This window comes from Rhamphochromis sp. 'chilingali' (assembly GCF_963969265.1).
Source record: "Rhamphochromis sp. 'chilingali' genome assembly, chromosome: 2".
Lineage (NCBI taxonomy): Eukaryota > Metazoa > Chordata > Actinopteri > Cichliformes > Cichlidae > Rhamphochromis > Rhamphochromis sp. 'chilingali'.
Window position 1 is genome coordinate 34102697 of NC_137930.1, and position 26988 is coordinate 34129684.

The 26988-nt window shown below is 41.6% G+C and overlaps 1 protein-coding gene across 1 annotated transcript; it reads right to left on the minus strand.

Annotated features, from left to right (window-relative positions):
* Positions 1-288: 288 nt before the first annotated feature.
* On the minus strand, positions 289-24259 carry tsc1b (TSC complex subunit 1b). The gene is made up of 22 exons (XM_080873230.1): positions 24182-24259; positions 18379-18594; positions 17521-17624; positions 17119-17271; positions 16462-16606; positions 16139-16293; positions 15971-16044; positions 15715-15893; positions 15342-15460; positions 14111-14273; positions 13891-14012; positions 13411-13504; positions 12858-12971; positions 10583-11222; positions 8110-8153; positions 6984-7150; positions 6021-6203; positions 5811-5921; positions 4142-4264; positions 3622-3809; positions 3169-3342; positions 289-2586 (listed from the first exon to the last, which is right to left on the minus strand). The coding sequence occupies exons 2-22, from the start codon at positions 18485-18487 to the stop codon at positions 1920-1922; spliced, it is 3828 nt and encodes a 1275-aa protein (XP_080729356.1). The 5' UTR covers positions 18488-18594; positions 24182-24259; the 3' UTR covers positions 289-1919.
* Between the last annotated feature and the right edge of the window lie 2729 nt (positions 24260-26988).

Consider the following 26988-nt stretch of genomic DNA (forward strand, 5'->3'; position numbering starts at 1 on the left):
AACTTTTCAACTTACTCAATTTTAAATTTATTAAGTCCAAATTTAAAGAACTTGAACTTTAAATTTCTAGTAGCTTAACTGAGGAGAGTAAGCTTATTTGTCTACTTCAATTCGACTGGGAGGTGACTTCCTAAATTAATAATATTGTCAATGAAGATCAAGAAACTAAAATTCAGTCAGAGCTGAAAGTAAAATATTAACCCATTTGGTTTTGTCCAAAGATTAAACTCACAATGACCAGAAAAAAAAAACAAAAAAAAAAAAACGAGGAAAACTCAGAACTGTAGTGCAAAACATTGAAGACGATCTTTATTGTTCACAGTTAAACACAAGCCACTGCTTTACGAACTTCCTTTTTTGCCATTTTGTCCCAGATTCTCCAGCTCCGGTGAGAGTCCTGATTTCTTCCTTCAGTTTGTGCTGATTGTACCTTCTGTCTTGGTTTCTTCTGTCTTGGTTTGCTGTAGATACTATGGTTGGCATTTAAAGTGGATTGTTGAACATGCTTTAGATAGCGAGGCAGAAGGAAAAAACAGCAGGAGTTCCCGGTGGACAACAGGATTTAGATGGACTTCCACAGCCAGAGTTTACTTCTAATACTTCCAAAAGGGGAACAGGTTACTCCATGTTTATCAGACCTGCAGAAAGGAAAACCCATCGGACAGAATATGTCTGTTTTCAAGCGTAGTGAACAAGTTGAGAAACAACACTTATGTTTAGAGATGACTGAGGTCAGCCAGAATGCAAATATATTGCTTGGCACTTTCAAAATAATCGTATTGAACTGAATGTTGTGATAAAACCTGGGTCGTGCAACCCTGTCAGGTCTGATTCAATTTTAGTTCATGTACCCCAAAATTAAAAAAAAAAAAAAGAAAAAAAAAAAAGAAAAGGGGGGGGGGGGGGGGGGGGGGCAGGGGGTGTAGAAAATGTAGCATTTATAAAAATTCATAAAAATGTTACCAGTTTCCAAATCTCATTCACTCACTTTCCTTTTTTGTGGAAATAATCATTTTTGTGTGTCCGCAGCACCTACACTTAAACATTTGGATGCAAAACCAATTTTCCTTTTAACAAAAACGTAAAGGTTTGTCGGAAATGTTCTGCTTAAACACAGGAACAATAAAGTGTGGGTTCAAAATGTCACTAGAACAAACCAAAAACTCAAGCGAACTTATATTCGAACTTTGATTAGAAGTGATAACTGATGAAAAATAAACAGTGTTTTCTTTTTTTTTAGAATTGCTACCATTTAAATAGGAAAAAAAGAAAATGTTTCAAACAAAAACAAGAAGAAAAAAAAAAGTGAGTAAGCTGTCAGTTTACCCAAAATTCAGGTTTTCTGACTTGTGCCTTCAGTTACAGTCAAAGAGACAGTTTCTGCCTTCTCAGCTTATGCAATAGTGATGAGTGGAATTTTGCTCACAGCTTTTAGACATGATCTCTAAATATTTCAACAACAAACCGTCTGTTACTGTGGATAGCCACACCACCACAATAGAAAGTAGCTCCAATTTAGGTGAACTGACTTTCTAAAAAGTAAATAGTCAAGGTGTCCTGTGTAGGGAGCTTCATGATTCTTTATCACTGTTATCAGCTTCCTGTCAGTGAAGCTTTCAGCACCTTTGTTTTGTCAAGCGTAGCGTGCTCACTGGTAACATGCTGACATTGCTTGTATCACATTATCAAAATTCTTCAGGGAAATAAAGCATTATGAAAAAAAACACAAACAAAAAAACCCCCCAAAATCAATCATAAGTAGAAGAACTTGGGGTGAAAATCCTGTTGTCCACCCAGAGTGACACTTAGGGAATGGGACAAATAACACTGAATTGCTGACATGTTCCTCTTGTCGATTTTGTAGCTCTTCTCCGTCATTAAATTTCAGTCTCCCTTCATACCGGCTCAGTCCTATGTCCCTAACTGTGCTCATGATGGGTCTTGTTATAGTCCATGATCTTAAGCTGCTGCTGCCGGGGGCGACTTGACCCTACCTGTACCCTCCCACCACCAGGCCCCGCCCCTGTCTTTCTGCAGAGACTTTCCTGCCTGGAAGCCCTCTGCTGCTTCGGCTCAGAGGCGGGCTCCTTGGTGGGCACAGTGAGAGGAGTAACAGGGGGAGGGGGAGGGATGGGCGAAGGTGCGGGGCTGACTGGGGCAATATAACTTGGGCTTATCGACTCCACGCACAGCTCAGTCTTCAGGCCGTGGGCGAGGCCAGCGAGGCGAGGAGGTGGCTGGTCCTCATCACACTGGCTCTCACTCTTGTTGCGGAACAGCTCACGTGCCCTCATGCCCAGGAAGCTCTTGGCACTGGGGTAGGAGCCCACGGTGAGTGGTGTGTCTGAGGCGGCCAGGGGAGTGAGCAGGCTGGCGTGGGGGCAGGACAGGGAGGGCTCCACCAGCAGGGGTGGGGCAAGTTCCTGACTGCCGTTGATGGAGTTTGCTGTTGACTTGGAAGAGTTGCTCGCCTTTGGTTGCCCTGGCGATAAAGTGCTGCCATTGCCATGAGGGGAGTCATGTGGTGGTCTGCTGTCTGTGTCCTCGTTGTTGTGAATGTTACTTGGTCCATCTGGCACGATGCCACTGTGGTGGGGAGAAAAAACATTATTTCAAAGTTCTTTTTTTTTTTTTTTTAAATGAAAAGAAACAGTGAAACATACATTTTCCATTTTTTCCCTCCTCCAGGTTATTTATGAATAAATTAGACAACTGACATTTTTTTCCCCTTACAACTAAAGATTTGCAATGTTAAAAAGCCTATGAACCATCTATGATCCGCACAATAATAGAAGTTATCTATGAAATACTATGCTATCCATCCATTTGTGTCTGAACCAAAGTGTCAGACTCTAGTTTTCAGCTCTGCCGTTTTAGCACTAAAAAGAATATTATATAATTTGTAATGTACTAATAATACGATTTCACCAAACTGAGTGTTGGTGGATTTGCACACACTCTTACAGGTGCTTTATTATATGCCTTTAAAAAAAAAAAAAAAAAAAAAAGCGCTGTCACACACTCACACGCTGATGGATGCATTAGAGGCAACTCAGGGCTCAGTGTATTACTCAAGGATACTTTGACATGCAGGTTGGAGGAAGCAAGGACTGAAACACTGACTTTACTTTTGCATGGCAAAAAGTAACATCACAACTCCACTCTGACCTGGAGTCACAAGGCATGTGTGGGTCATCTCTGCCCTCTGGTGGTGAGCAGGAGGTGGTGCTGGCTGGAGCCTCCATCTCTACTCTGCTGTAGAGCTGCAGGAGTTCAGTCTGCAGCAGCTGAGTGATTCTCCTCTGAGCCTGATACCTGCTGTCTGAGGCCTGCAGCTCAGCCCTTCAAAGAAAAGAGAGAAGACACTGGTTCAATGTAGGAAAAGACAAACATGGAGAGAGAACATGAGACCAAATTGTGGGGGGAGCCAAATGTTTTGTTTGTAGGAAAAATGATCTTGCCTACTTGCACAACTAGTTTATGATCCGTAATAAAGTAGCGATCCATCTTCTCACACAAAGATTACGACAAACGCTAATTTTCAAATTACACAATGCTGCTTTAAGTTATACAGAAAAGAGTTACATTAAATTCTCTTTTTGTTTGAATCCTGGTGCTCACTTTGCTTGACATTTTACGTCCTCGAGGAACTTCTTTTGCTCTGCAATAAGGTGTTCCTTCTTGGAGAGAAGCGTCTCCAGCTCGGCGACTCTCTGCTGCGCTGCCTCGAGTTTCTGACCCTGAACCAGCAGACTCTGCCGTAGAGTCTCCACCTCCTTTCCGTAAGACACCTGCAGCATCTGGGCCTCCTGGGTGGTGGGTCACAACACAAGAAAAATGCATGAAAATGGGAACAAAATACAGATTAACATTTTCTGCGAGCCTTACTACAAAGCTGTCATATTCTACAAGGTAAGTTATCTGCAAATTAGCAGTAAGTGGTACATAAGCACAGTCATGTCTTTGTTTCAAAGCATTATGATTAGCTGACTGCCTGTGACTTCATTCACCAGAGTTCATATTGCCATGAAGTTGAAAATGCTTCACTGGGAGAGTTTTGTTTCACACCCAACAAACCCAATTAGTGTCCATTTTCACTTCAGTACGTCATCTCTGCTGTTCCCTGCAAACACACACATACCTTTGTGTTATTGGCGTCTGCGTGCTGTAATTCCTGCATGGACAGCTTATGTGCCTCCCCGAGGAGCAGCAGCTGCTTGTTCAGGAAGCTCATTTGCTGCTGGGTGCTCTCGCTGTTGCTCAGCTGAAGGACAAATGAGACAAACAATGATGATGGAGGGCAAATTAGCAATTATGCTACAAATACCCTGTTCGAAAGAATTTGAGAAAAGCAGTCCTTAATGATCTGACTCTGATAAACGTCCAATGAGTTGCGGCAAAAAGTCATGTGATATTTCAGTACACAGAGAAATCCAAAAGATTTCAACTTTGTTTAAATGTGTCACACTTTACAGCCATTCTGTGAAATCGTCCTAAGAAATTACTTCCCAGGTCGTGATATTAAACCATATGGCCATGGTCTTGAAGAATATCTTGACTGCCTAATAAGTGAGAAATTTAAGGAATAATTCAGAATATGGTGAGGCATCTTTTGCCTCTGCCAACTTGTACTTAACCTGAATATCGTGAACAAGGACCTTATATATGACCCTATGGATGCTGTCTGATCTGAAATGAATAGACGCCTCCCTGCTCATCAGGATTTCGGTTCAGTCTGGGTCAGAGGAGGGAAACAGACTTCAGACCAATCCCAGGAGCCAGAAAAAACACTCAGACCCCCTGTGTCGCTGACCCAAAAATAAAGAGGGTGAGACAATATCTCCAAGGCAACGAGCCCTGGGACAATCTGCATGTTTTTTTGGAGCTCCCCAAGTCTGACCCAGCTGTCTGCAAGCCTGCTCATGGTACTGCACAGTTTTTCCATTTACAGGAGAAGCAAGCACATAGAAAAATAGAGTAAAAACACAACCTGACTGTGTTAGGAAGTTAGTGATGTCTCACCAGTGGTCATATAGGTCTGTTGGCAAAGACACGTTAATGTCCCTGAAGTTGAGAACTTGCTCTGACAGAGAATGATTAGATATGATATAAGGATATCAGAGCTTGACTTAAAAAAAAAAACCAGGTCAGGCACACATACCACTGGATTGGAACTTCCTATAGCAAAAGGTATAGGAAGTCTTAATATGAAAGGCAATCAAAGACTGTGGGGGGTGCACCTGCAGCAGCTTTAAGTGCAGCTGCTACTTTTAGATTCCTCACCACAGGCTTGAAGCTGGCTTAGAAAGTTAACCACTTCTCTCTCTAACTGACTCAACTTTCATTTCAACCCGTGGTGACTTCTACCGCTCAGATACCAGACAGCAATTTTTGAGTCAAGGAATCAGTTTTCAATCTGGTAAGGAGCACAATGTCTTCGACCTTCTCATGTTGGTGCACTGAGAATTTGTCTCCCAAGGTTAACCTGCGAGTCCTGCTGCCTAAAGACAAGCATCCAGTTTTTAACTACCTGAACCTTTGTACAGATGCACAACCCTGAACTAAAACCAAATTTAAATTTTGCAAGTCTTACAGAAGGAGTTACAGTGTGCTGTAATCACACCACGTACAGCATAGAGACACCTTCCTTTTTTCTATAACAAGTGGCAAAGCCACCAATCATCCACCAGGTGGAGGTTATCGCACTAGTAATGTAGCTACAAAGGTAGAATGTCAAACTATCAAAACACCAACAAAAGCCGAAGTTCTGACTGTGGTTTGAAATGATCTCACACTCTGTACTTCTTTACCTTGATAGTCATCTGATTCAGGAGGTGACCAGTGTGACAAACTTTGTTGTTGGCCCTTTGAAGCTCAGCTTCCAGTTCATCCATCTTCTTCTGATACTCCTGCAGCTTGCTCTGAACATGCAGGACAGATTTAGATGAATACCAAACTCTAATGTATACCGTATAGAAATGTTAGCACATCATAATATAAGAGTGAACGTGCATGTGTACCTGGAGCTCCTGGTTCTTGGTGTAGTAGTCGTCTCGACCCTGCTGCAGCTGTCTGATCTGACTGTGCAGCCTGGTCACCACCGTCTCCCGGTCCTCCCACAGCTGCCTGTATCGCTGCTGCTCCACTTGCAAGCTCTCCCTTAGAGATAGGATGTCCACACTCTGCAGGTTCAGCTGGTCCTTCTACACACACACGCGCACACACACGCACACACGCGCGCACGCACACACACACACACGATAAGCACAGAATTTTCTAAACCAGAAACTCAGATTGAACTGTTTTTGAATGATTTACAAAAATACTGGCACACGTCTCAATACAACCTCCTAGTAGACACACCAATGGTAACATATGTCGCCTGGTTCTCAAGTTAATGCATTCAGAAGAAACTTTACTCTGACCCTAACATCAAGGTCACGGAGCTTCGAACTCCAAGATTGCTATTAGATGCACTTGTGGTATCAATTTGAAGTTCCTACATTGCCTCGTTTTCAAGTTACCAAATTCACAAACTCTGGTGTCCATGCTGCCCTGCTGCTTGCCTGGTGGAGTGGGCAGAGGGGTAAAAAGTTATTCTTTTGGTTGATTGCGACATGGATGTAATCAAACACATTTGATTACTGGAGGCAAAACAGCCTTTGTGACTTCTTTGTAACTGTTATTTGTTGGAAACTAATCTGTGTGCAAACAAAACTTCGGTTACAGTTTCATTGGTATGTATGCAGATGAGCCTCAGCTGATTAGACAGCTGGTATTATGAAATGCCCGAATGCCTCAGTGATTACTGAATGTCTCTGAAGAATTTAGATGAGCTTTGTCCCTTTTTTTATCGTTCCAAATGAAAATAAGCTATTGAATCAGTGCACATCTAGTGTATAAGATAGCTACATCACCTTTTGTACATTTTCAACACTGTTTGAAAGTGTTCAATCTGTGATAATGAGCACTTGCAAACTTGCCATGGCGTTGTTCTGCTCCTCTAGTGCGGTGGCATTGATGATGCGTCGGAGGAGGCGTCGGTTGCGGACGGCGTGTTGCTCCCTCTTGTAGCGCTCGTACAACAGCTGGTTGTGCAGCAGGAGCAGCTGGCTGCGCAGCGTGTGAAGCTCATCCAGCGGAGCTGAGCCTGAGGAAGCCCAGGTAATAATAATGTAATTAACACACACACACACGACTAATTAGTGGAGTTAATTATTATTAGAGTGTGAAACACAAGATGAGCACAGGTAATGGTTTAGGTATAAAATTATATTCTATAATCTATTGCTTTTCCTAACTTTGCTAATCACTCACACGCAGTGGTATAAAGAGCACTTAAAATAGCAAACACCTTTTACAAATGAGTTCAGGTGAGCAGTTTAGTAAGAAAATGTGAATTTTTTTTCTTATTTTCAAATCAAGATTGGCATTTGTTTACATCATGATAACAGAACAAACATTTGATCACTAAAGGCTGAAGTTCAACAATTAAACAAGCAAAAGTAACTAGTACTATGGTCTGGTTGGCAGTTTGACGAATAACCTGATGTCATTACCAGTTATTTACATCATAAATATTATATACATTATGAATATTTAAAATTATGTCAAATAATAATAAAAATCTAGGAAATGCCCAGTCTAACTTTGAATACACGGCTTTGCTTATCAAAAAATGATAGACTAATTTAGTGAGTATGTGCTGGAAAGTTTGATCCAGGATCTTTACAGTCATCCAAGGGCTCCGTGCCCATCAGCCACAAGTGAAGAGTGGAGTTTTGTTTTAGATGTAATTTGAAAGACGTGACTCCTATCAGTCAGCCAAGGGAGATTATCAGATTCCAGAGTTGTAATTATAGGTTGGCAGAGTTTTATTTGTTTTTCCTTTTTATGAACTGCAGCTGGAGAAAATTTGATTTGTGCGCTTAAGCATAAACAAAGGCAGAGAAGACATCTTACATCTCATTTCAAAATACTGCAAATGTCTTAAGACCTCGCGGCCAAACTTAGTCATGCATATTATTTATATACTGCTCCATCTGCAGTGTTGATAATGGCTTCTTTCATCTGTGTACAATGGTGTTCTGAGTGTTGTGAAGGATTTACCTCCAAAGTGTGTCCAGTCAGCTGACTTACTTGGCAAAGGTAATCTGTTAAAGAAGATTTTTTTTTTTTTTTTTTGGGGGGGGGGGGGGGGGGGGGGGCGGGGAACAAAAACAAAACAGGTCAGTAACATGAGCAGTTTTTGTCGTATTGTACTCTTAATCTGCCCTTTTTGCATTCTAAAAAACAAAACAAAGCCATGTAGTCACCGGTAAAAGCAAATGTTAGCACAGGTTAATGGCCTTTGCACACCGGATGCAAATAAAGCGATCTGACCAATCAGACCACTGTATTGGACAGCAAGTGTGCTTTAGCTCAAAAAGTGCACTTGTGCTAAATATACAATAATACAGAAATGACTCATTTTTTGTGATGAAAGTCAGTGTCAGAGGAAGCATCTGGATGCACCTCCTATCTTTCTAGCAGAACATTCAGTATTTTTGCAAACCAGATCACGCCAGACTCTAAGAGCCTACTCTGTAGGCTCAGTCTTGGGACTTATGTTCTGCTGAAGTGACAAGACACAACAGCTGGCTTGGCTTTGTCCAACAGTATCAAAATCTACCTAGCAGAGTCTAGAATTCACTAAATGTCAAGATATATCAAGACTGTTTATAAGAGCTATAATTATGCTCCTACAATTTTCCCATACGTTGTCCATATTTCCTCCCCTTACAGGTGACCACATCGCAGTAAAAATGGCATGCTTGTAACTTGTCTTATTTCTCTCTCTGCCTTGATTTTGACATGTGTGTGTGCCAACTTCATTCTCTCCACCTGCCTGTATTAACACAGATAAAATCTAAATATGGCAGTAGCAAGCAACTAAAATTGAATGCAGTCTAAATGATCTGTGCTTAGTCCTGGCTTTGCTGACACCGCTTGTGCTGTTGTATTATTGGCACTGTGGACAAGCCAGCTGTGTGTGTGTGTGAGTGTGTGAGAGAGAGAAAGAAAAGAAGGGGGAGGTGGATTTCAAACAATGTCATGCTTGTTCAAACCGGGTGTTTTCCTTTGGAACTGCGGTAATAGACTGGAAACAACCCAGAAACACTCTGAACATTGAAAAGCACATCAAAACAGACTCATGAGGTTCTTCAGTGTGATCAAGATGAGTGGCTGACTCACAACAAAGAAGTTAAAGAATGAATACCTAAACCACCGCAACATACATGTGTTACTTCAGTATTTTCATACTGAAAGTTGATATTTAATAACTTAAATTTTCTTTGAAACTGTATCCATCTAGCAGAGTTTGTATCACACTCACTAAAGCTAATCAGGAAAGGCACAGAGCTTTTCTGTGCAACTAAAACTACAACTGAAAATACAGTTTCGGTGCATCTAACCTCATGGCATGTGTTTCATGCCATTCAACAATGTTGAAAAAAAGGTTTCTGCATGCTTTTCAAAAGTTAATTTAAGATGTTTGACAGCAGAACACAGTAATAACTTGAGCAATGCACACTGATTATCTATTAAAACTAAATGTCTTCACACATTCTGATTTAGGAATCATCAACTTGAAAATGACACAAATGTTGTGGATTATGCAAAGGAGCCACAAACCCTCTTCTAAATACTTAATAATGTTGTGGGTGTTTCATTACGCCCAACATAACCAGCTTGCGGTCCACGTGGCACTGATGATGAGGTAACAGTGGAAATGAAAGACTCCACTGGCACCCTTTTTTTCTAAACAATTTGAACCTTATATTGGACTCAACTGGATAAAATTTATTTTTTAAGTTTAATTTTTTTCCAAAACATTTAGAAATCACCTAACAATTGGAACCTCATGTCCTTGCTACTTGCATTTCCCATCTGTCACCTTCTAATTGTCATTTCACCTCTTCTAAACAGCCTGTAATAGAAAACAATGCCGACTACATGTAGTAATGCATGTCTGATATGGTCAAAGTATTAGGACATTTAAAATTTATGATCTCTCACAAGTACTTAAGACTTTTAAAATATTTTATGGCTTAAAAATCAATTTAAAATACTGGAAAGAGCTGAGCGGATCCTGTAGGAGTTGGAGATAAGAAATACTCAAATACAGGGACTTGACTTTTTACTCAAGGGGCTAATCTGATAGATTACTGGCTGCTGCTTTTGTAATAGCATTGTGAGGAAACTAGATGCAGTTGCTGCCATTACACATGACATTTTTAGAAGAAATATTTTTGGCAAATCAAACCATTTCTGGTCTGACTATAGCACATCAGAGGCTGGGTCATGACCAATTCTAGTCTTTTCATGCACAACAGAACATTTTAAACTATTAAAATACACTGTTGCTAATGTTTCCAAATAAGCTACAATCTATAGAATCTGTAGTGTTCGCAGAAGCTGTAGCAGCTGAGTCTACACAGGATGTGTGCAGGCACAGGATGGAGTGCAGGTCACCTGTGTTTTAGACCACAATCACTGTAGATATGAGTGTTAAAATGATGTAGACTTAAAAGTCTCTCACCTCTTGAGAACTTTGTCGTGGGCGTCACTTCCCTGCTGAACAAGGCGATCCAGCACCTCCAGTGGTGAAGCAGACACTACCCCTTCCTCCTCTCCATCCTCCAACCCCTCTTCCCGCTGCAAAAGTCTCTCCATGGTGACCTTGTGCGCCACCTCTGACGTCTTCTGGTGCACAAAGAGTGAAGCTGCCCTCGGCAAGGCCAGATCAAAAAATGACTCATAGGGAACCGGGGCTGGCGTCTTGCTGCACGGACTCGGGGAGAACATCCCAAACTTAGTCACTTCATCATCCGGGACAGAGGGGCTTTGGTGCAGGTGGTGCTCAATAGGAGTAAAACATGTGTGAAAGGAGCATGACTGCTCCAGGCCAACAGCTGAATTCCTTCCTTCTCCTGCTCCCGCTCCTCTTTCACTGCCAACAGTGCTGCTACACACGGTGTTCTCCGCTTTATCTGGTGTTGATACAGCATGATGGGTGTCCCGGACGGTGCCTCCAGGCTGGGTGCTGGAGCGGGTCTTGTCTCGTGTCTGACAGCCAGTCAGCGTTTCAGTGGTGTGATAGAAAGGGGAGTCAAAGCCCCTGACACCCGACAGCTCCAGCTTTTCTTCAGTGAGCTTCCATAGCTCCTCTGTGATGGCAGCTGCAGTAGATGGAGACAATGACATTCAGAATATACATGCAGGTTTAAATATTTCTGCAATCACAAAACTAGCGCCCAATTTTTTTTTGTATTTTTTTTTTATTATTTAAGAAGGAATGGATGTTTACATCTAAGCACCTAGCTTTAGAAACAGAGCTTGTGCCATTTGGCAGATGCTTCTGTTAAAAGTGGTGTTCGCAGCACTGCAGGTGCATTTATTTTTATTATAAGTGGCTCAAGTGGGATTTAAACCAGTAACTATGCAGAGAAAGCTCAACATACAGGGAAATAAACAGATGTGTTGGCATCCTGGATGTTTAGTTCATGAGCTGAGAATTGTCCAACTTAACTGGGGGAATCTGTTTATCAGAATGTTGATTTAATTAAAAACAGACCATCCTACTGACTCATTGTTCTTATATATGTGTTATCCAATTTTATTAAGGTGTCTGTTCTGAAAAATCAAATTACTTTGCTTTAAAGAATGCAACTAGTTTAAGGGAAAATCTATTGGGCTAGGAAGTACAGTTTCCTTAACTTTCCTTTCATTTCTTTTTGAGAGGCAGCGTAGGCCATCTCTAGTCGTATGACAACTGGGATAGGCTCTTGTCAAACATGGTTGTGGTAGTGTGATAGCCTGGGGCTGCTTTGCTGCTTCAGGACTTAGACACTGTAATTAATGGAACCATGAATTCTGCTCTCTACCAGAATATCCTGAACGAGAACGTTGGACATCAGTTCGCACCCTGAAGCTCAAGCTGGGGTGTGAAGCTGGATGATGATCCAAAACACACCAGAAAGCCTACCTCTGAATGGCTTTTACAAAAAAAGGCAGCAAAACAAGGGTTTTGGAGAGGCCTAGTCAAAATCTGGACTTGAATCTGATTAAGGTCATGCCAAAGCATCTCAAACAGGCCTTAAGAGAAAGGTGGGCCTCTCCAGTGATGTGAAACTTACTACAAATGCTCGACTGCAATTCTTACTGCCAGGGTGGCAAAACCACTTATTACGTTAAACAATTTAAAAACTGAATTTTACATTTACTTTTTTTTTCTTTTTGTCTAATATAAAAATGTAATGAGTTGAAACACTTAAGGGTGACAAATATGAAGAAAAAAAAAACCCAAACAAACCAAGAACTCTGCAGGTGTAATATTAAAGAGAAAAGGAGCAGACTGCTACATTAAGAGCCTCTCAGGATTATCAATATGGCTTTGATGGCTCCAGTGATTGCCAGTAGCAACCACTAAACAGAAAAGCCATATGACATTGAGAATTTTCAAATGTAGGTCTTGTGCCAGAATCACCAGTTCATACAGCTCTTTTGATGAATATGTGCCTGTGAATGCTGCTCAGATCCAATGTTTGAATAAAAAATGGCTAGCATGAATTTATTCAACATCTTGCTAGCATTTTGTGTGCATTTATAATTCAATAAGAGGAATGAGAGCAGCAGGTAGTCTGCCTTTAACACCATGTGAATAACTTGGGGAAACTATAGACTTCTTTTTTGTTAACCTCAAAATAAATATTTTTTTAATAGTACAGCAACATTTTCTTGGGTTGACTTTAGTCCTTGTGGCTTGAATTTGCTGACAATGTACATAAATGTGTTTCTGCAAGAAAGAAACTCACCCTCTTCCTTCTCTTTTTCTTTCTCTGTTCTCAGCTGCAGCTCCAACTCCTGTTTCTTCATGAAAACTGAAAGCTCTGTCAGAGTCATGGAGATGTTCTCTGCAGCCCCTGCATCTGATGACGAAAAACATGCCACATGTTTGCATATGGTATCAAAAAATGAAAGGAAAAAAAAAAGAAGAAATACTTTTACCCTAAACTTGAGAAATTAACTATTAAACCTCTATAAATAGTAAAGCAGAAATCAAACACATTTTAGGTCATTTCAAGTAGAAGTGTGCACTTCACTCAGATTACAAATGTTTATGCTGTTGTAAAATATCCAGCATTTTAAAATTAGGCAGAACGGAGTCTTGCCCAGGAGGGGTGGACCATCAGATCAAATTACAGTTGTGAGTTAACTGCTTCATCTGGAGCTCCATCTGAAATGCATTTCAGTCAGACTGGTTTTCTATTGGATCATTCTGGATCTAATCCAAAAAGTGATGGCCTGTGAAGACTACTGTAAAATGAATGATAATAAACCGTATCAATGACAGACATCACGTCTAACCTTTGCTTGTGGCCACTTCTGAACTCTTCTCAGGCTCTTTTACTGGGTCTTGTCTCACCAGTGTGGGCTTTGTGCCTTCCCCATGTCTCCGATCCTGAAAAGTCACACACAGTTAACAGTCTCATTAGAGACAGTTTCAGGACACATCGATGGTTTGTTCCAGCTCTTCTTTCCCAGTGTAATTCTAAAATACATTTTAAATAAAGTTATAATTTTTCCCTCATTAAACATAATTACTCAAATCATATTGCCTCCTGCTGTTTTCATGTAAGGCACATTGAATTGTTCAACATATTAGTCATATTTTTTTCAGATTCTTAAGTGATTAAAAAAAAAAAATGAAAACATCATAGTGTAATGAATAATCACAATCTGCCCACTGCCAATGACCTTTTGTAATTCTATCATGCAAAGTGTTTGGCAGGATTTCTAAAATCTGCATCTTATGGACATTTTCAGGATAGCATTGAGAGAGCATACTTTTCTTGGTGGACTGGACTGTACTGTGTTGGCTGGTAAGGAGATTACAGGAAAGTCATCTGATAAGGTGGGAGGCGGAGAAGACGTGGCTGGGGTGCTGGAGGCAGGCGTTCCTTTTCCTCCTGCTCGGATCAAAAACAATCAGCAGTCACCAGAAAAGACACGACAGGACGTCACGTCAGAAAACGGTACGGTACGTACAGCATGATGTAGCCTGTACCTGATGTGCAGTGGAAGCGGGTGGGAAGATGTGAGGCACTGTGGGAGAGCTCCAAGTTGGGCGACATGCCCCTTGAGGAAGGGGGTGTAGTCATGCCACACAATGAGGAGGGGCTCCACAGAGGGTCTTTCCCACCACAGGAGGAATTTAATTCACAGGAGTTCTGCAAAGAAGAGAGTCATTATTACTGTAATATAATAAAATTTGGGAAACAAACTGGTCTATAGATGATATACTGTTGTAGCTTAGTAAACAAAATTATTAGATCATTCTCTGTCATATATGGTGATTTGGTGCCCTCTTGTTATAAACTATAAAGTGGGGACTAAAACTTCCTGATGCATTTCGTCGCCCACACAGAGAGGGACACAGACCACCTGTGTATCACAATCAGCTTTATGAAAGATTGGCAGTGCTACATTAACTGGGGGCAATTTAAAATTGCACTTCTGGAGGAAGCTTGACTATCCTCATTTTGCAGGACCATTCGCATGCCCATTTGCCTGGATACCTGAGTTGAGCTTCTCAAAAATTACAGGATATTTATTATTCTAGAATTTAAAATACATCTCAATTGGCTGGGGTTTCTTATTCTGTTAATGCATTGTAAGAATTAATTTACTGTCAGATGGTAGCTTGAATGAACTAGAAAACATTGAATAGTGGCTGAATAGTGGAACAGGTGGATGTGGGTGAAGCAAGCCAAGTAAAAAATGGCGGCTCTCGCGTGTTTTCCAGATTATCCATCCGTCACAGTCGTGGGAGAGAAAAATTCTCAGACAGACCCCAGGGGGCAGAAAAACACCCAGACCCCTCCTTCATGCAGCTGGTCCGATAATAAAAAGGGAGACAGCATCTCCAAGGCAACAAACCCTTTCCAGCCCTTACGGAGTGGTGGCAGGATAAGCATAGGGGCATGAACCTGACTCTGCCCGCCAGCTGATTTTAGGGACTCAAAAACACTTTTTCTTTGCGTTTTTCAAAAACATGGAGGACAGCTATTGTTCTTTTTGAACTCATTCATAGGGCTTTCTGGACAAACAATTGCCTAACTCTGTCTGACAGGTGCTATATGGGGTGTAAACATGACCCTGTGTACAACAGCCAGCATCAAGCAGAAGCTTAACAACAACGTGCTCTGGCACTACCCTCTGATCATCAGTTACTGACAAACCCTGTGTCCTAAAGCAACAATTATGACAGATTTTGATCGAATTATGGATGATCTTACCTGCCGTCTGGAGGTCTGTGGGCTGCGGTACGAGGATTGTGTCCCTGAGAAGGGGGGCAAGGACAGGGGTGGGGGTAGAGGCTGTCGTGGAGTTGAAAATGGGGTTGAAGAAGTGCTTCCTGTTGTCAAGAAGACAAATGGTATGAACAAGCCACTAATGGATCCAGCCAGCAACTTTCAGTCTGTTCTTAGGGCACCACTGTTCCAGTGCTCTTTAAAAGCTGCTCCAAGTAATGCTTCAAAGTAATACTTCAAATGATAAAATCCCTACTATGTTCTAACCTGAGCTATGGTTCTTGATGCAGATGCAAAAATGCAACATGTCTATTATTATTCTTACTCGTATCAGTATTGTTTCATATGCAAAACTGACCATAGCTACTGTGGAGGTCTGGGTAGGGGCTGGAAGTGCAGTCCTGTGGTCGCAGGTGGATTTGGGGGTAAAAGTTCTCAGGCATGGTGGCATAGCCCTCCTCGCAGGAAGCCTCCTTGGGGTCTAGAGACACTTTGGCACATTCAATGACGATATCATGGATTTCATACTTTTTCCACCTACAGAAAAGCAGAGCAATGTTAGTCAAAGTCCTGCTGGAAATACAGAAAAATAAAATAAATAAAATTTGTCTTACCTGGTGGGGTCAAGCTCATGATCCTTGGTTCCCGTCACCAATTCTGGATGAATGCGAACGTGTTCAAGCATCGGCTGAAGGTTGGACACAAATTTAACATCCATCATCACTTTGCTTCCAACTCTAATGAAGAGCAACAGATCACTGCATCTGAAGTAATGCGCTTACCTTAACTACTTCCTCAAAGGTTTCCATGTTCTCCTTCATGCTGTAATGGGAGCGCAGGTAGGACACAAAATTGCAAGGGTACATGCCATAGAGACGGTGGAAGAGGGAATAGACGCTGGCGTGTAGGTGGATTAGGTAAACCTCTGAAACATGGCCTTAAAGTGGGGAAAAAAGGGTTAGAGAGACAAAAACCTAAGCTTGCTCAGCGCCTATAAAAACACCCCTTTACCTCCCACACAACTGGATCAAGACCCTTAAAAATGAACTAGAAAACATTCAAAAAGCCGACAACATATTTTTGAGACATGACAGGAAGTTCCTACCTGGATTTTTCAGGTTCCACGATGCCAAACGGCCAAAGATGTCAAAATACTCCCACAGGTGTTGTTTCCCAGCTTGAGGGATCATGGGCAGCAGAGTGATCAGCACCAGCACTCCAGTGATAAGCACAACTACATCTGTATCTGTCTGCCATGATATCAAGGTGAAAGTATTTAGGTTTAGGGCACACAAAAGACATTACATAGGACAATCAAAAATCTTAGGCTTAGCGTATTAGCATACAATTTGCTGACAAGCTCTAGTAGAGCTAAGGCAGATTTTGTGAGGTTTGGGGATGGGTATGTTGTAGCTATTAAAAATAATACAAGCCAAAGTACAATACAATAAATATAATACAATTCTTAGCCTATACTCTGTAAGTAATGTTGTGTTTAATGATGTTGTGTCTAATGGTTTTTAATGTAGACATTTAAATACTTGCTAGTAACAGCTCAAAGATGTGTGTATATGAACAAAACCCAGGTAAGTAACTGCTTTGAAAGCAGAAAACTAAACAATCTACTGCTTTGTGTGCTCACTAGAATTAAATCCATTCTAAAAGCTGCTTGGATGAAAAACTTCTGATCCGCATCCATCCACACACGACTCGGTGCCTTTACAAGATTTCTTTGTTCATCGAGTCGTATCTGGGTCGTTACCTTTAGGCATTTGAGCAGTGAGAGTAGCAGAGGGTATCGAGCAATCTTGTGGATCCAGGACGGCTGCTTGCGGACTACATGGCCGAGCAGAGTGAGGGTGGGCAGCCGGCAGGCCTGTTTGGTCATACAGTCATTCATCTTATCTAGAAGGTGCTGTGACAGAAGGACATTAGGGTCAGGGTAGCAAACACAATCAGTACTCAGCACAGGCAGTTAGTCTCCTTTTTAAAGCATGTTGAAACTAATCTGTGACAATATAAGCTGCAACTTTATACAGGACCATAATGACCAATCAATACATAGAGTTTAATGTTTCTAGAAGCAGTGCTTTTTGTTTTGTTGGTTTTCTTTTTTTTTCCACCCACGTCACAGGTAAGCTACAACAAACAAACTCCACCTCACCTTATCATGTGGCTCTCTGACAGATGACAGGATATGCACAGCCTGGGCGGAGTTGGTTTCTAAATAGTAGTCCACCAGCGTGTTTAGCAGCATGGACCCACGTTCTTCAAGGAAAACAGGGAGGAGATTTTGAATAAATATGCAGTGAGGTAAGTTAAACCAGGTGATAAAGCAAGCATTATTAAAAGAATGAGATGCAATCGGCACAGAATGGCCAAGGTTATCAAAGTTCAGTGGTTTCCCCACACACAGATTTTACTTTTATGGGCTATTGATACCCAAGTACATTTTGTGATGTATTATTTTATCTGTCTGAAAAGATGATGCAATTGCTCAAGTAGCAGTATCACTGCTTACCAGCTAGCTTCCTTTCTCCTACTTCCTTACAGCCAGGTTGACTAGGCTATCTTTTTCATGGTTATATAGCCTTCAGCTGCCTCACAAACTCAACCTCCACGTTCCTGGACTACAGCTAGCAATGGAAGTCCATATTCTAGTCTAATGGCCAATTTCTGCTTAAGCTGGTAATCTATGTTGCAAATTACACATTGAGTCGACATAGCCTGCTACGACTACAACTGGTGTTGAAGGTTACATCGCAGGGTTAAGAGGGGTTTCCGGTTATGACCTAAGTTAACCAAGGCTGCAGAGCAGAACAAGGACTACCATTGCTAGGTGCAACTTAAGAGAGTGGATCAGAGTTTGTGAACAGAATGAGAAACTCACTGAAGAAGCACAAGTATGCATATAATTTTTAATTATTTATTCTGTTAAGTTGTAGTGACATCACACACACAGAGAGAAAGAAAGCTGTGCCCAGAATAAACTGTGCTGACACATAACAAGCCAAGTGCCTACCAGTGCTGAGCTGCTCATTGATAAGGCCTCTGATCTCTTCTAGCTGGTGGAGGTCAGAGGTCTCCAAGAGTGGGAGGAGGTCCCCCACATTTGGCTGCTCCCTGGCCATGGTGGTGGCAGTGCTGGACGTGGAGGCAGCGTCTCTGTCACGGCGTCTGTCCCCACTTGCCTGGAGGACTCCTGGGACCCACCCACCAATACAGTCTCCAGGCACCTCTACAATGCACCAAGATCAAATCAAAAACATTTCCAAGAATGTGTTTAAGCTCTGATCCAGGATTACTGCTTGCGTGACAATATCAACGGTGTAATGGGAAGCAGGGTTTGCAGTAAAGAGAATTCTCTTAAATGGGGAGAGAGAAAAAAAGTTAACCCTAAATGAGTGGACTTCTCTTTTGTGATACCCACAAGAGCTCTGATTTGACTAACATAATGGCCTTGTCATCGTATCCTATCAGGTGAGGGAGGTGTGAATGACAGACAACGCAGCCATATTTCCATGTAATTTCAAGTTATAAGCAATGAATACAACGTCTCTGCTGTAAAGACACGCAGTGGTCCTTAAGTCTCTCAATCATCCCGCAGATGAGGCCAAATAAGGCCTTTAAGAGGGCCACATAAAGCAAAATCAATTATTTTTCTGTTATTTCTGATCGTTTGCGAAACATAATTGTGTTCGTGTTGAGTTTATGAAGCCAAATTAACATGTTATCAAAAAGTGCAGCACCAGAAGGCATAGAGGAATCCTCTATTAGAGCTAGTCAGTCTAAAATTCCTCTAAGCAGGAAAAACCCTGACTTCACGATGCCTGCTTAGTACCCAATAAACTGGTGAGGATGGTGGAACATTCACCAGCCTTTCCTTCTGAAGTTCTAACTGGATGCTATTGTGTCAATGTTTTCACACAATGGCAGCCAGTTAGAAAGAAGATGGCTTAAAGGGAGGGTGTCCCTAAGGGAAAAGAATATAAAACCGTGGTTACAGTTGACGCGGTGCTCAGAGCTTATGCAAACTGTGACGTCAACATAGACCAGTAACCATTTATACTCAAGCCTGAGGCACACTGGACTCCTTACAGTCTTCTCCTAAACAACTAAAGAATCACCACGTCAGTGCTCACAAAAGAAAAAAGAAGAAACAGAGAAATTGTTGAGGTTTTCTACAGAATGCCCATGTGTTCTAACCTGGAAGCTCAGGCCATGCCAGAGTTCACCCCCAGGTTTAACACCACTTTTGAGGAGCCACCATTTTTAAGGGTCAAAGGCAAGAATATACTGCCAGTTCATGAGGATGAAGTAGTGGTAGCACCAAAGCCAGTATAAGATAAATAAGGACCACTCTGGGCTATGCATCATGGGTCCAAGAATAAAAGTATGGAGTCAGTATAAGAGATCCCTATTATATAAAATATCTGAAGAGATTAATAAGGTTGAATTAACAGTGTGATAACATTTTGAAAACTTGCATTTACTATAGTTTCAGAGCAATAATTTGGTAATAGTTTGAAAACGGCAAAAAGTGACACAAACAAACCAAACAGTTGATGATAAGATGTGGCTCAAAGAAATGACAGAGTTCATGTTATTTTTCAATTATATTAAACAAACCGACTGTTTTCCTCTGCAGACATTTTAACTTTGTCACCGCAGAGAATGCAGAGTTTTTACCATTAATCAAACGTCCAAGGAAGTCGTGACAATTTGACAATGGAGCCAATTCATAATGTTACTTAAACTCACGCTTTTTCCTACAGTGACAAGGCAAAAATCTGGAACAAGCCTATACATTTTGCTTTTTGAAGTAAGAAAATTAAATCTTTTCCTCAGGGAAGCACAAGCTCAGCAGGCTATAACCGTTTTTCCATCAAAGTCCTGAACCACACGCAGCTTTATTGACACAAACACACATAAACCACCTCACTTGTCAAACATACTGCGGGACAAATAAAAAAAAAATTTTTAAAAAAAAAGGTCAGAGAACGGACTTGGAGCGGATTAAGCAGTGTCGATGGATCCAACTATGTGACCTGCTGCTAATCTGACCTCAAGAAGACAAGAGAATCCTTTCAAATCCTGCCTGTTTACTATCTGAGCTTTAAGTGAGAAGTTGTTTAATTTATATTGAGTATACACAAGTATGTGCTTTGAAAAAACAAAACAAAAAAAACTTAAATACAACGGGACCTAATGTGTTTACCATTTCAGGGGATAAGTCTGTTTATGTTGTCTGTTTAGGCTAGACGCTGAGTCAGCTGTTCGAAGTAAAGGAGGCCAAGGAATCCTCGCAAATCTCCATCTGAGAAACGGGCATTAATAATACTGATAGACAGGCCATTAGCATCAGGGTGTCTGCACCCAGCAGCTTCTTCCCCAAAAGGAATAATGAATCAGCACCAGAGATCTCATTTAAGCTCTTAAACCACAACCCCTAACAAGTTAGAAAATGATGAGACTCTTGTTTGTTTTTGGTAGCTCACAGGGTGTAAACTATCAGTGCAAAAATATTGAAGCTTTCAACATGGAGTCACATGCTATGAAACCCAAGATAACAGGAGCTTATCCGGAGAAAATAAATGAATCGATATCCAGTGTATTTCCACTGAAGTCATGTGTCACTTCCCCTCTGGATGGAAACGTGACAATATTAGTCGCTCCAGGATGCTCCCATTCAAAACAAATTTTAAAAAAAAACCCGAAAATGCACGATTAACATTTGCACATGTTCCCGTTTGTTCACTCACAGGACAAGTCACAGCCCAGTTTTCTTCTTTTTTTTCTAAATCAATTAACTGCTGAGTCACGGGGGTTGAGAATTGGGGTGTGGAAATGAAGTCTTGCAGGGTCAGTGGTGTAAACAAGAGTTAGCCTCAGTGTGATCTCAGGCAGCTTGGGAATGCTCAGGAGCACACAAAGAAGCTTTATGCAGCCCGAGCGCTTCCATGTACACACTGAAAATTACATTTGGCCGAGCGCGAGCTGTTAGCAGTAGCCTTCTATTCTCCTGCGTGAATATTTAAAAGAAGAAGGACATTTGCCTTCTTTATGATGTGGCTATATGGTCCGTTTGAATAAGTTTTTAATCAGACACAGTTTGCAGAAGTTTACTGGACTGAGCAAAGATACAACTAACTTTCTATTCCTGAGCTATATAATGGGTGGAAAATAATGAAAAATGCCCCATCAAGTCTTCCCAGAGCTAAAATTGCTTCTTTTGTTTAACAAACAAACCATCCCACACCATATTAAATCTTACATGAACTTTTAAATCGGTGTACATCTATTCTTATCATTTTCTTACCATCTGGTATTTTTTTTTTTTAAATATAAATCATCCAAAAAAAAAAAAAACAGCAAAAATGTCTGTCACAATTTACAAGAGTCTGATGTTAAATGAGAAAACAGTATTATGTTTAATACAATGATTAATTACTATAAATGTAATAAATTGTGTTGGACTAATTGATTAAATAATGGTAGATAAAATAGAAAAGCAGCAGGTCACCACATGCAAATATGAAACTGAATGAACTGAAAAGACTCCACATTTAAAGTATTTATATGAAACACGTGTGTGTGTGTGTGTGTGTGTGTGTGTGTGTGTGTGTGTGTGTGTGTGTGTGTGTGTGTGTGTGTGTGTGTGTGTGTGTGTGTATGTATATATATATATAATTCAGACTTGTTGTGCACACCTACATAAACTGTCTTTAGGTAATGTTGTAAGAATGAGATCTGGATGTTGTACAACGTTATGCTTCCTTCAGAAGCTAAGGCTACACTTACTAATATACTGTGTTGGGGTAGGTGAGGGGTGCTGTCTGGGTAGTGTACATGTGAGGCCGAACACATGACACCCACTTGCTCGCTGCAAATTTACCAGACAATTATCAGCACCACTGGATGTCACACAGACTTTGTAACACTGTCAAATGTCCGCTTAGCTAAGCTGGACATTTCGGGGCAGAGTCTTGAGGAGTTTAGTGCTGCACAACTAATTAAAATTTAATTTCTTTCCTTCACAACAACATCCTGAAAGAAAGAAAACACCTCAAACACTTGAAAACAAACTCTAAACAGTTATGACTGGGTGGCTATCATTTCAAAATTCCCAGAACCAGAAATCCAAACAGGCAGTATGAGGCCATGTCGGTGGCTGGGAGCTTGTGGTAAACTGCATTAATCTGAAAACAGTCAGTATTCCCTGGAAATAGCTCGGACCTTTTCTCACCATGACAGAGGGAAGCCTTGGTGCCTAACTCTTAAGTGCTGGTGCACAGTATTCCCATTTTTTAAAATGAGTTATGTGCAAAAATAATAATAATAACAATAACAATAATAATGATGATAATTTGAATTAAATAAAAATTCTGCATAGATAACCAAACCAGGAAATTCTGCAAACCTGGCTTTAAGTATTACTGACATTAGTCACATCTATTTATTTTTTTCCATCCCATGCATGCTGCTGACCGGAAAAATGAAAAAGGTCAGCTGCATGCATGGGATGTGGTTCATTTTATATTGCCTGGGAAATAATGAGTATATCACACATTAATCTTATCTCCTGGGCACCAATCTGACCAGCTGTCTAAGGACATCTATCATCAGCTCAGCACAGTAGTTGCCATTTTCGTGTTGCTAATTCGTTGAGAGCTTATATTAAAAACAAATACCTACAGAGGACCGGTTCAACTTGGGACGCTGCCATTTCTGGAGAGACACGAAGCTTATGTCTTTACGCATTTATGTCAAGACTGTGAGCATGCACAGAAAGAATGCAGGTTAAATCACACATGGTCTAAAATATTTGTGAAAAGCTTTAAATACCCCTGTGAAACCCATTTATTCATGAACATGTTGTTAGGGTGGCTTACAAATGAAAATAAATGACTGAGATGAATAAACATGAATGGATTCTAAAGAAGTGTCACATATAAACATTTATCCCTTCAGGCAATGTGTTAGGTTAGTGTTTATATATAATGCAAAGGCCCAGCTACCAGTGCTGGAATTTTAACAGCTTAGCCAATGTGACAGGCAGAAATGAGAGCTCGAGGGGGTCAAAGTGTGAAACTAGTGACCCATTTCGTCTTTGGAGTGATTGAAAAAGCTGAGGCGTTGACAAGCCAGCAAAAAACAACAGGATATTAATGGCTGGTGTGACAATAGAAAAAAAAACTGCTGAGGTGAATTTGAGTAAACTGCTGGCTGTAAATGAGACGCTGCAGAAAGGAGCAGCAGATCTGTCACAGGGATGAATAGCGAAGCGTGAAAAAGCAAATAAAAATACACAAAGGCCGTAAAGACTGGAAAAATACTGACATGGAAGAGGAGGGCCGTGCAGAGCCAGGACAGGCCGAGATGTGGAGCTGAAAAGCAGCAGAGCTCCCCGCTGTATGTGGACTGACCAGAGGCTGCTGCTTGTCGTAAACAACTCGCAGGGAACAATGGGCAGGGTTGGGTTGACTTTATCCGATTATAAAACTATGCAGACGTCTCCTCTCTGGCAAACTGAGCACTGCTTTTGTAATACATAAACAACAAAAGCCAGATAAAACCAGAACGAAACGCTTAAAGCCTTAACATCTACCCATCACAGGTCTCCCCAAAAACAAGTCAGTCCCACCGCTGAGAGCTAACGTTAGCTGGGAGCTGCGACCCACACTCGGCGGAGAATTCACTCTGTCAGCCGCATTCAACCAGCTGAGAAACAAGCGAAACTAATCGCTTTCACCAAAACGTAACTTGTGCGTTGAAATTCGTAGTGAGAAAAACAGACGAGATGTAAAAAAATCGGACCTGTTTACCTGTTAGAGTAGCTGCACTCCACAGGGCGCCGCCATCTTGAACAGCTCACAGCCCATCCCACCACAGTGTGCCTCCGCTGTCAGCCTGCATGCAAAAATAATCCCAGGCGTTGGAGCACTGCGCGTCATGACCGCAACTTTTACCACTCGAAATCAAATTACATCTAAAAAAAAGAAGAAGCTCCAACTCTCTTGCTCGGCATACTTTACCGCTAGAATTAGCATTTACAGACGTTTCTCGGAATGAATAAATAAATAAATATATGATGTATGTAAACATATATATTTATCTATATTTTCAAAGCTAAATAAAGCTTATAATATTTTTCAATCACCCAACTGGTGGAAGAATGAAGCCTGCATGCAGAGAGTGAAATTGTATATATTTTTATTATTATTAAATCAGGTGGCAGTAGTTGGTAGAAATATATGGAAGCTCATTCGTGCCATAAAAAGAAAACCAAAATTGATAAATAATTAAAAACATAAAAAATAAAAGATATAAAAAAACAGATAAATAAATAAATAAATACTGGTGAAAATCCACCATGAAATACAATTATTTTTCTTTAACCTGAATAATTAAGTCAAATGTATGAGGCAGGGTTTTTTTGTTTGTTTGTTTGTTTGTTTTTTTACTTTATACATTTAATTATATGCAAATACACATCAGGGCGGCCCAGTAATTGAACACATGCCTGCACACCACTGGTCAAAGCTACTCCACACAATCTAAAATCAAAATCAAATCAAATCACTTTTATTGTCACATCACATGTGCAGGTACATTGGTACAGCACATGTGAGTGTAATTCTTGTGTGCGAGCTTCACAAGCAACAGAGTTGTGCAAAATACAATAATGTAAACAAGCAAAATACAAGAATGGCTACATCTGAAACTAATAAATATATGTACAATATATAATAGTATATGCATTTCTGGATGTGTATACTAAATGTTTTTCTACGTGTGTGTGTGTGTGTGTGTGTGTGTGTGTGTGTGTGTGTGTATACACATATTTTACAAATTAAATAGAATAAACAATAAATAAAATATATAAAAATATACAGAGTTGAGACATGTGCAAAACAGTGGCATTACTGTACAGTATGGAGTGCATAATGTTAAAGTTCCAGTAGTGAAGCTGAGGTGTCTATGACGTGTTCAGCAGTCTGATGGCCTGATGGAAGAAGCTGTCTCTCAGTCTGCTGGTACGGGACCGGATGCTGCAGAACCTCCTTCCTGATGGAACCAGTCTGAACAGTTTATGGCTGGGGTGACTGGAGTCCTTGATGATCCTCCCCGCTTTCCTCAGGCACCGCTTCCTGTAGATGTCTTGGAGGGAGGGAAGCTCACCTCCAATTATCCGTTCAGAGCACCGCACTACTCGCTGGAGAGCTTTGCAGTTGTAGGCGGTGCTGTTGCCATACCAGGTGGTGATGCATCCAGTGAGGATGCTCTCAATGGCACAGTGATAGAAGGTCCTGAGGATGCGGGGGCTCATGCCGAATCTTTTCAGTCTCCTGAGAAAGAAGAGGCGCTGCTGCGCCTTCTTCACTGTTTTGTTTGTGTGTACTGACCACGTAAGATCCTCAGCCAGATGTACACCAAGGAACCAGAAGCTGCTCACTCTCTCCACAGCAGCGCCGCTGATGGTGATGGGGGTGTGTACTTCTCTGCACCTCCGGAAGTCCACTATCAACTCCTTTGTCTTTGCGACGTTGAGGGTGAGATGGTTGTCTTGACACCAGTGGGTCAGGGCGCTGACCTCCTCCCTGTAAGCCGTCTCATCACTGTTGGTGATAAGACCCACCACTGTAGTGTCGTCCGCAAACTTCACAATGATGTTGGAGCTGTTAGTGGCTGTGCAGTCGTAGGTGTAGAGTGAGTATAGGAGAGGGCTCAGTACACACCCCTGTGGAGCACCAGTGTTCAGTGTGACGGGGGATGAGGTGATGCTGCCCAGTCTGACCACTTGGCGTCTGTCAGACAGGAAGCTAAGGATCCAGCTGCAGAGGGAGCTGCTCAGTCCTAGATCCTGCAGTTTCCTGTCCAGCTTTGAGGGAACGATGGTATTGAATGCTGAGCTGTAATCTACAAACAGCATTCTCACATATGTGTCTCTCTTCTCCAGATGTGACAGGGCAGTGTGTAGTGTCAGGGCTACGGCATCATCAGTGGACCTGTTGTGGCGGTATGCGAACTGTAGAGGGTCCAGTGAGTCGGGTAGTGCAGAGCAGATGAAGTCCCTGACCAGCTTCTCGAAGCATTTGCTCACGATGGGGGTCAGGGCTACAGGTCGCCAGTCGTTCAATGAGGAGATGGTGGAGGATTTGGGTACAGGGACGATGGTGGCCATTTTGAAGCAGGCTGGGACTACAGACAGAGAGAGGGAAAGGTTGAAGATGTGTGTGAACACTCCAGCCAGCTGAGCCGCGCATGACCTGAGGACGCGGCCGGGAATCCCGTCCGGACCAGTAGCTTTGCGTGCGTTCACCTTCCTGAAGCACTTCCGCACATCCTCCTCAGACACAGTGTGCGCACTGACGTCATCCGCGGTGCGCACACTGTCCGGTCTCATGGTGTTCGCTGTGTCGAATCTAGCGTAGAATACGTTTAGATCCTCACACAGAGAGGCCGTGGTCTGCGGTGTGCTGGTTTTCCCTCTAAAGTCTGTGATCGTGTTTAGTCCCTGCCACATACTCCGAGGTTTGTCAAACTGTTGCTCCACCCTGTCCCTGTACTCACGTTTGGCTGCTTTGATCGTCTTCCGGAGTTGGTAATGTGCGTGTTTGTAGTCCGATGT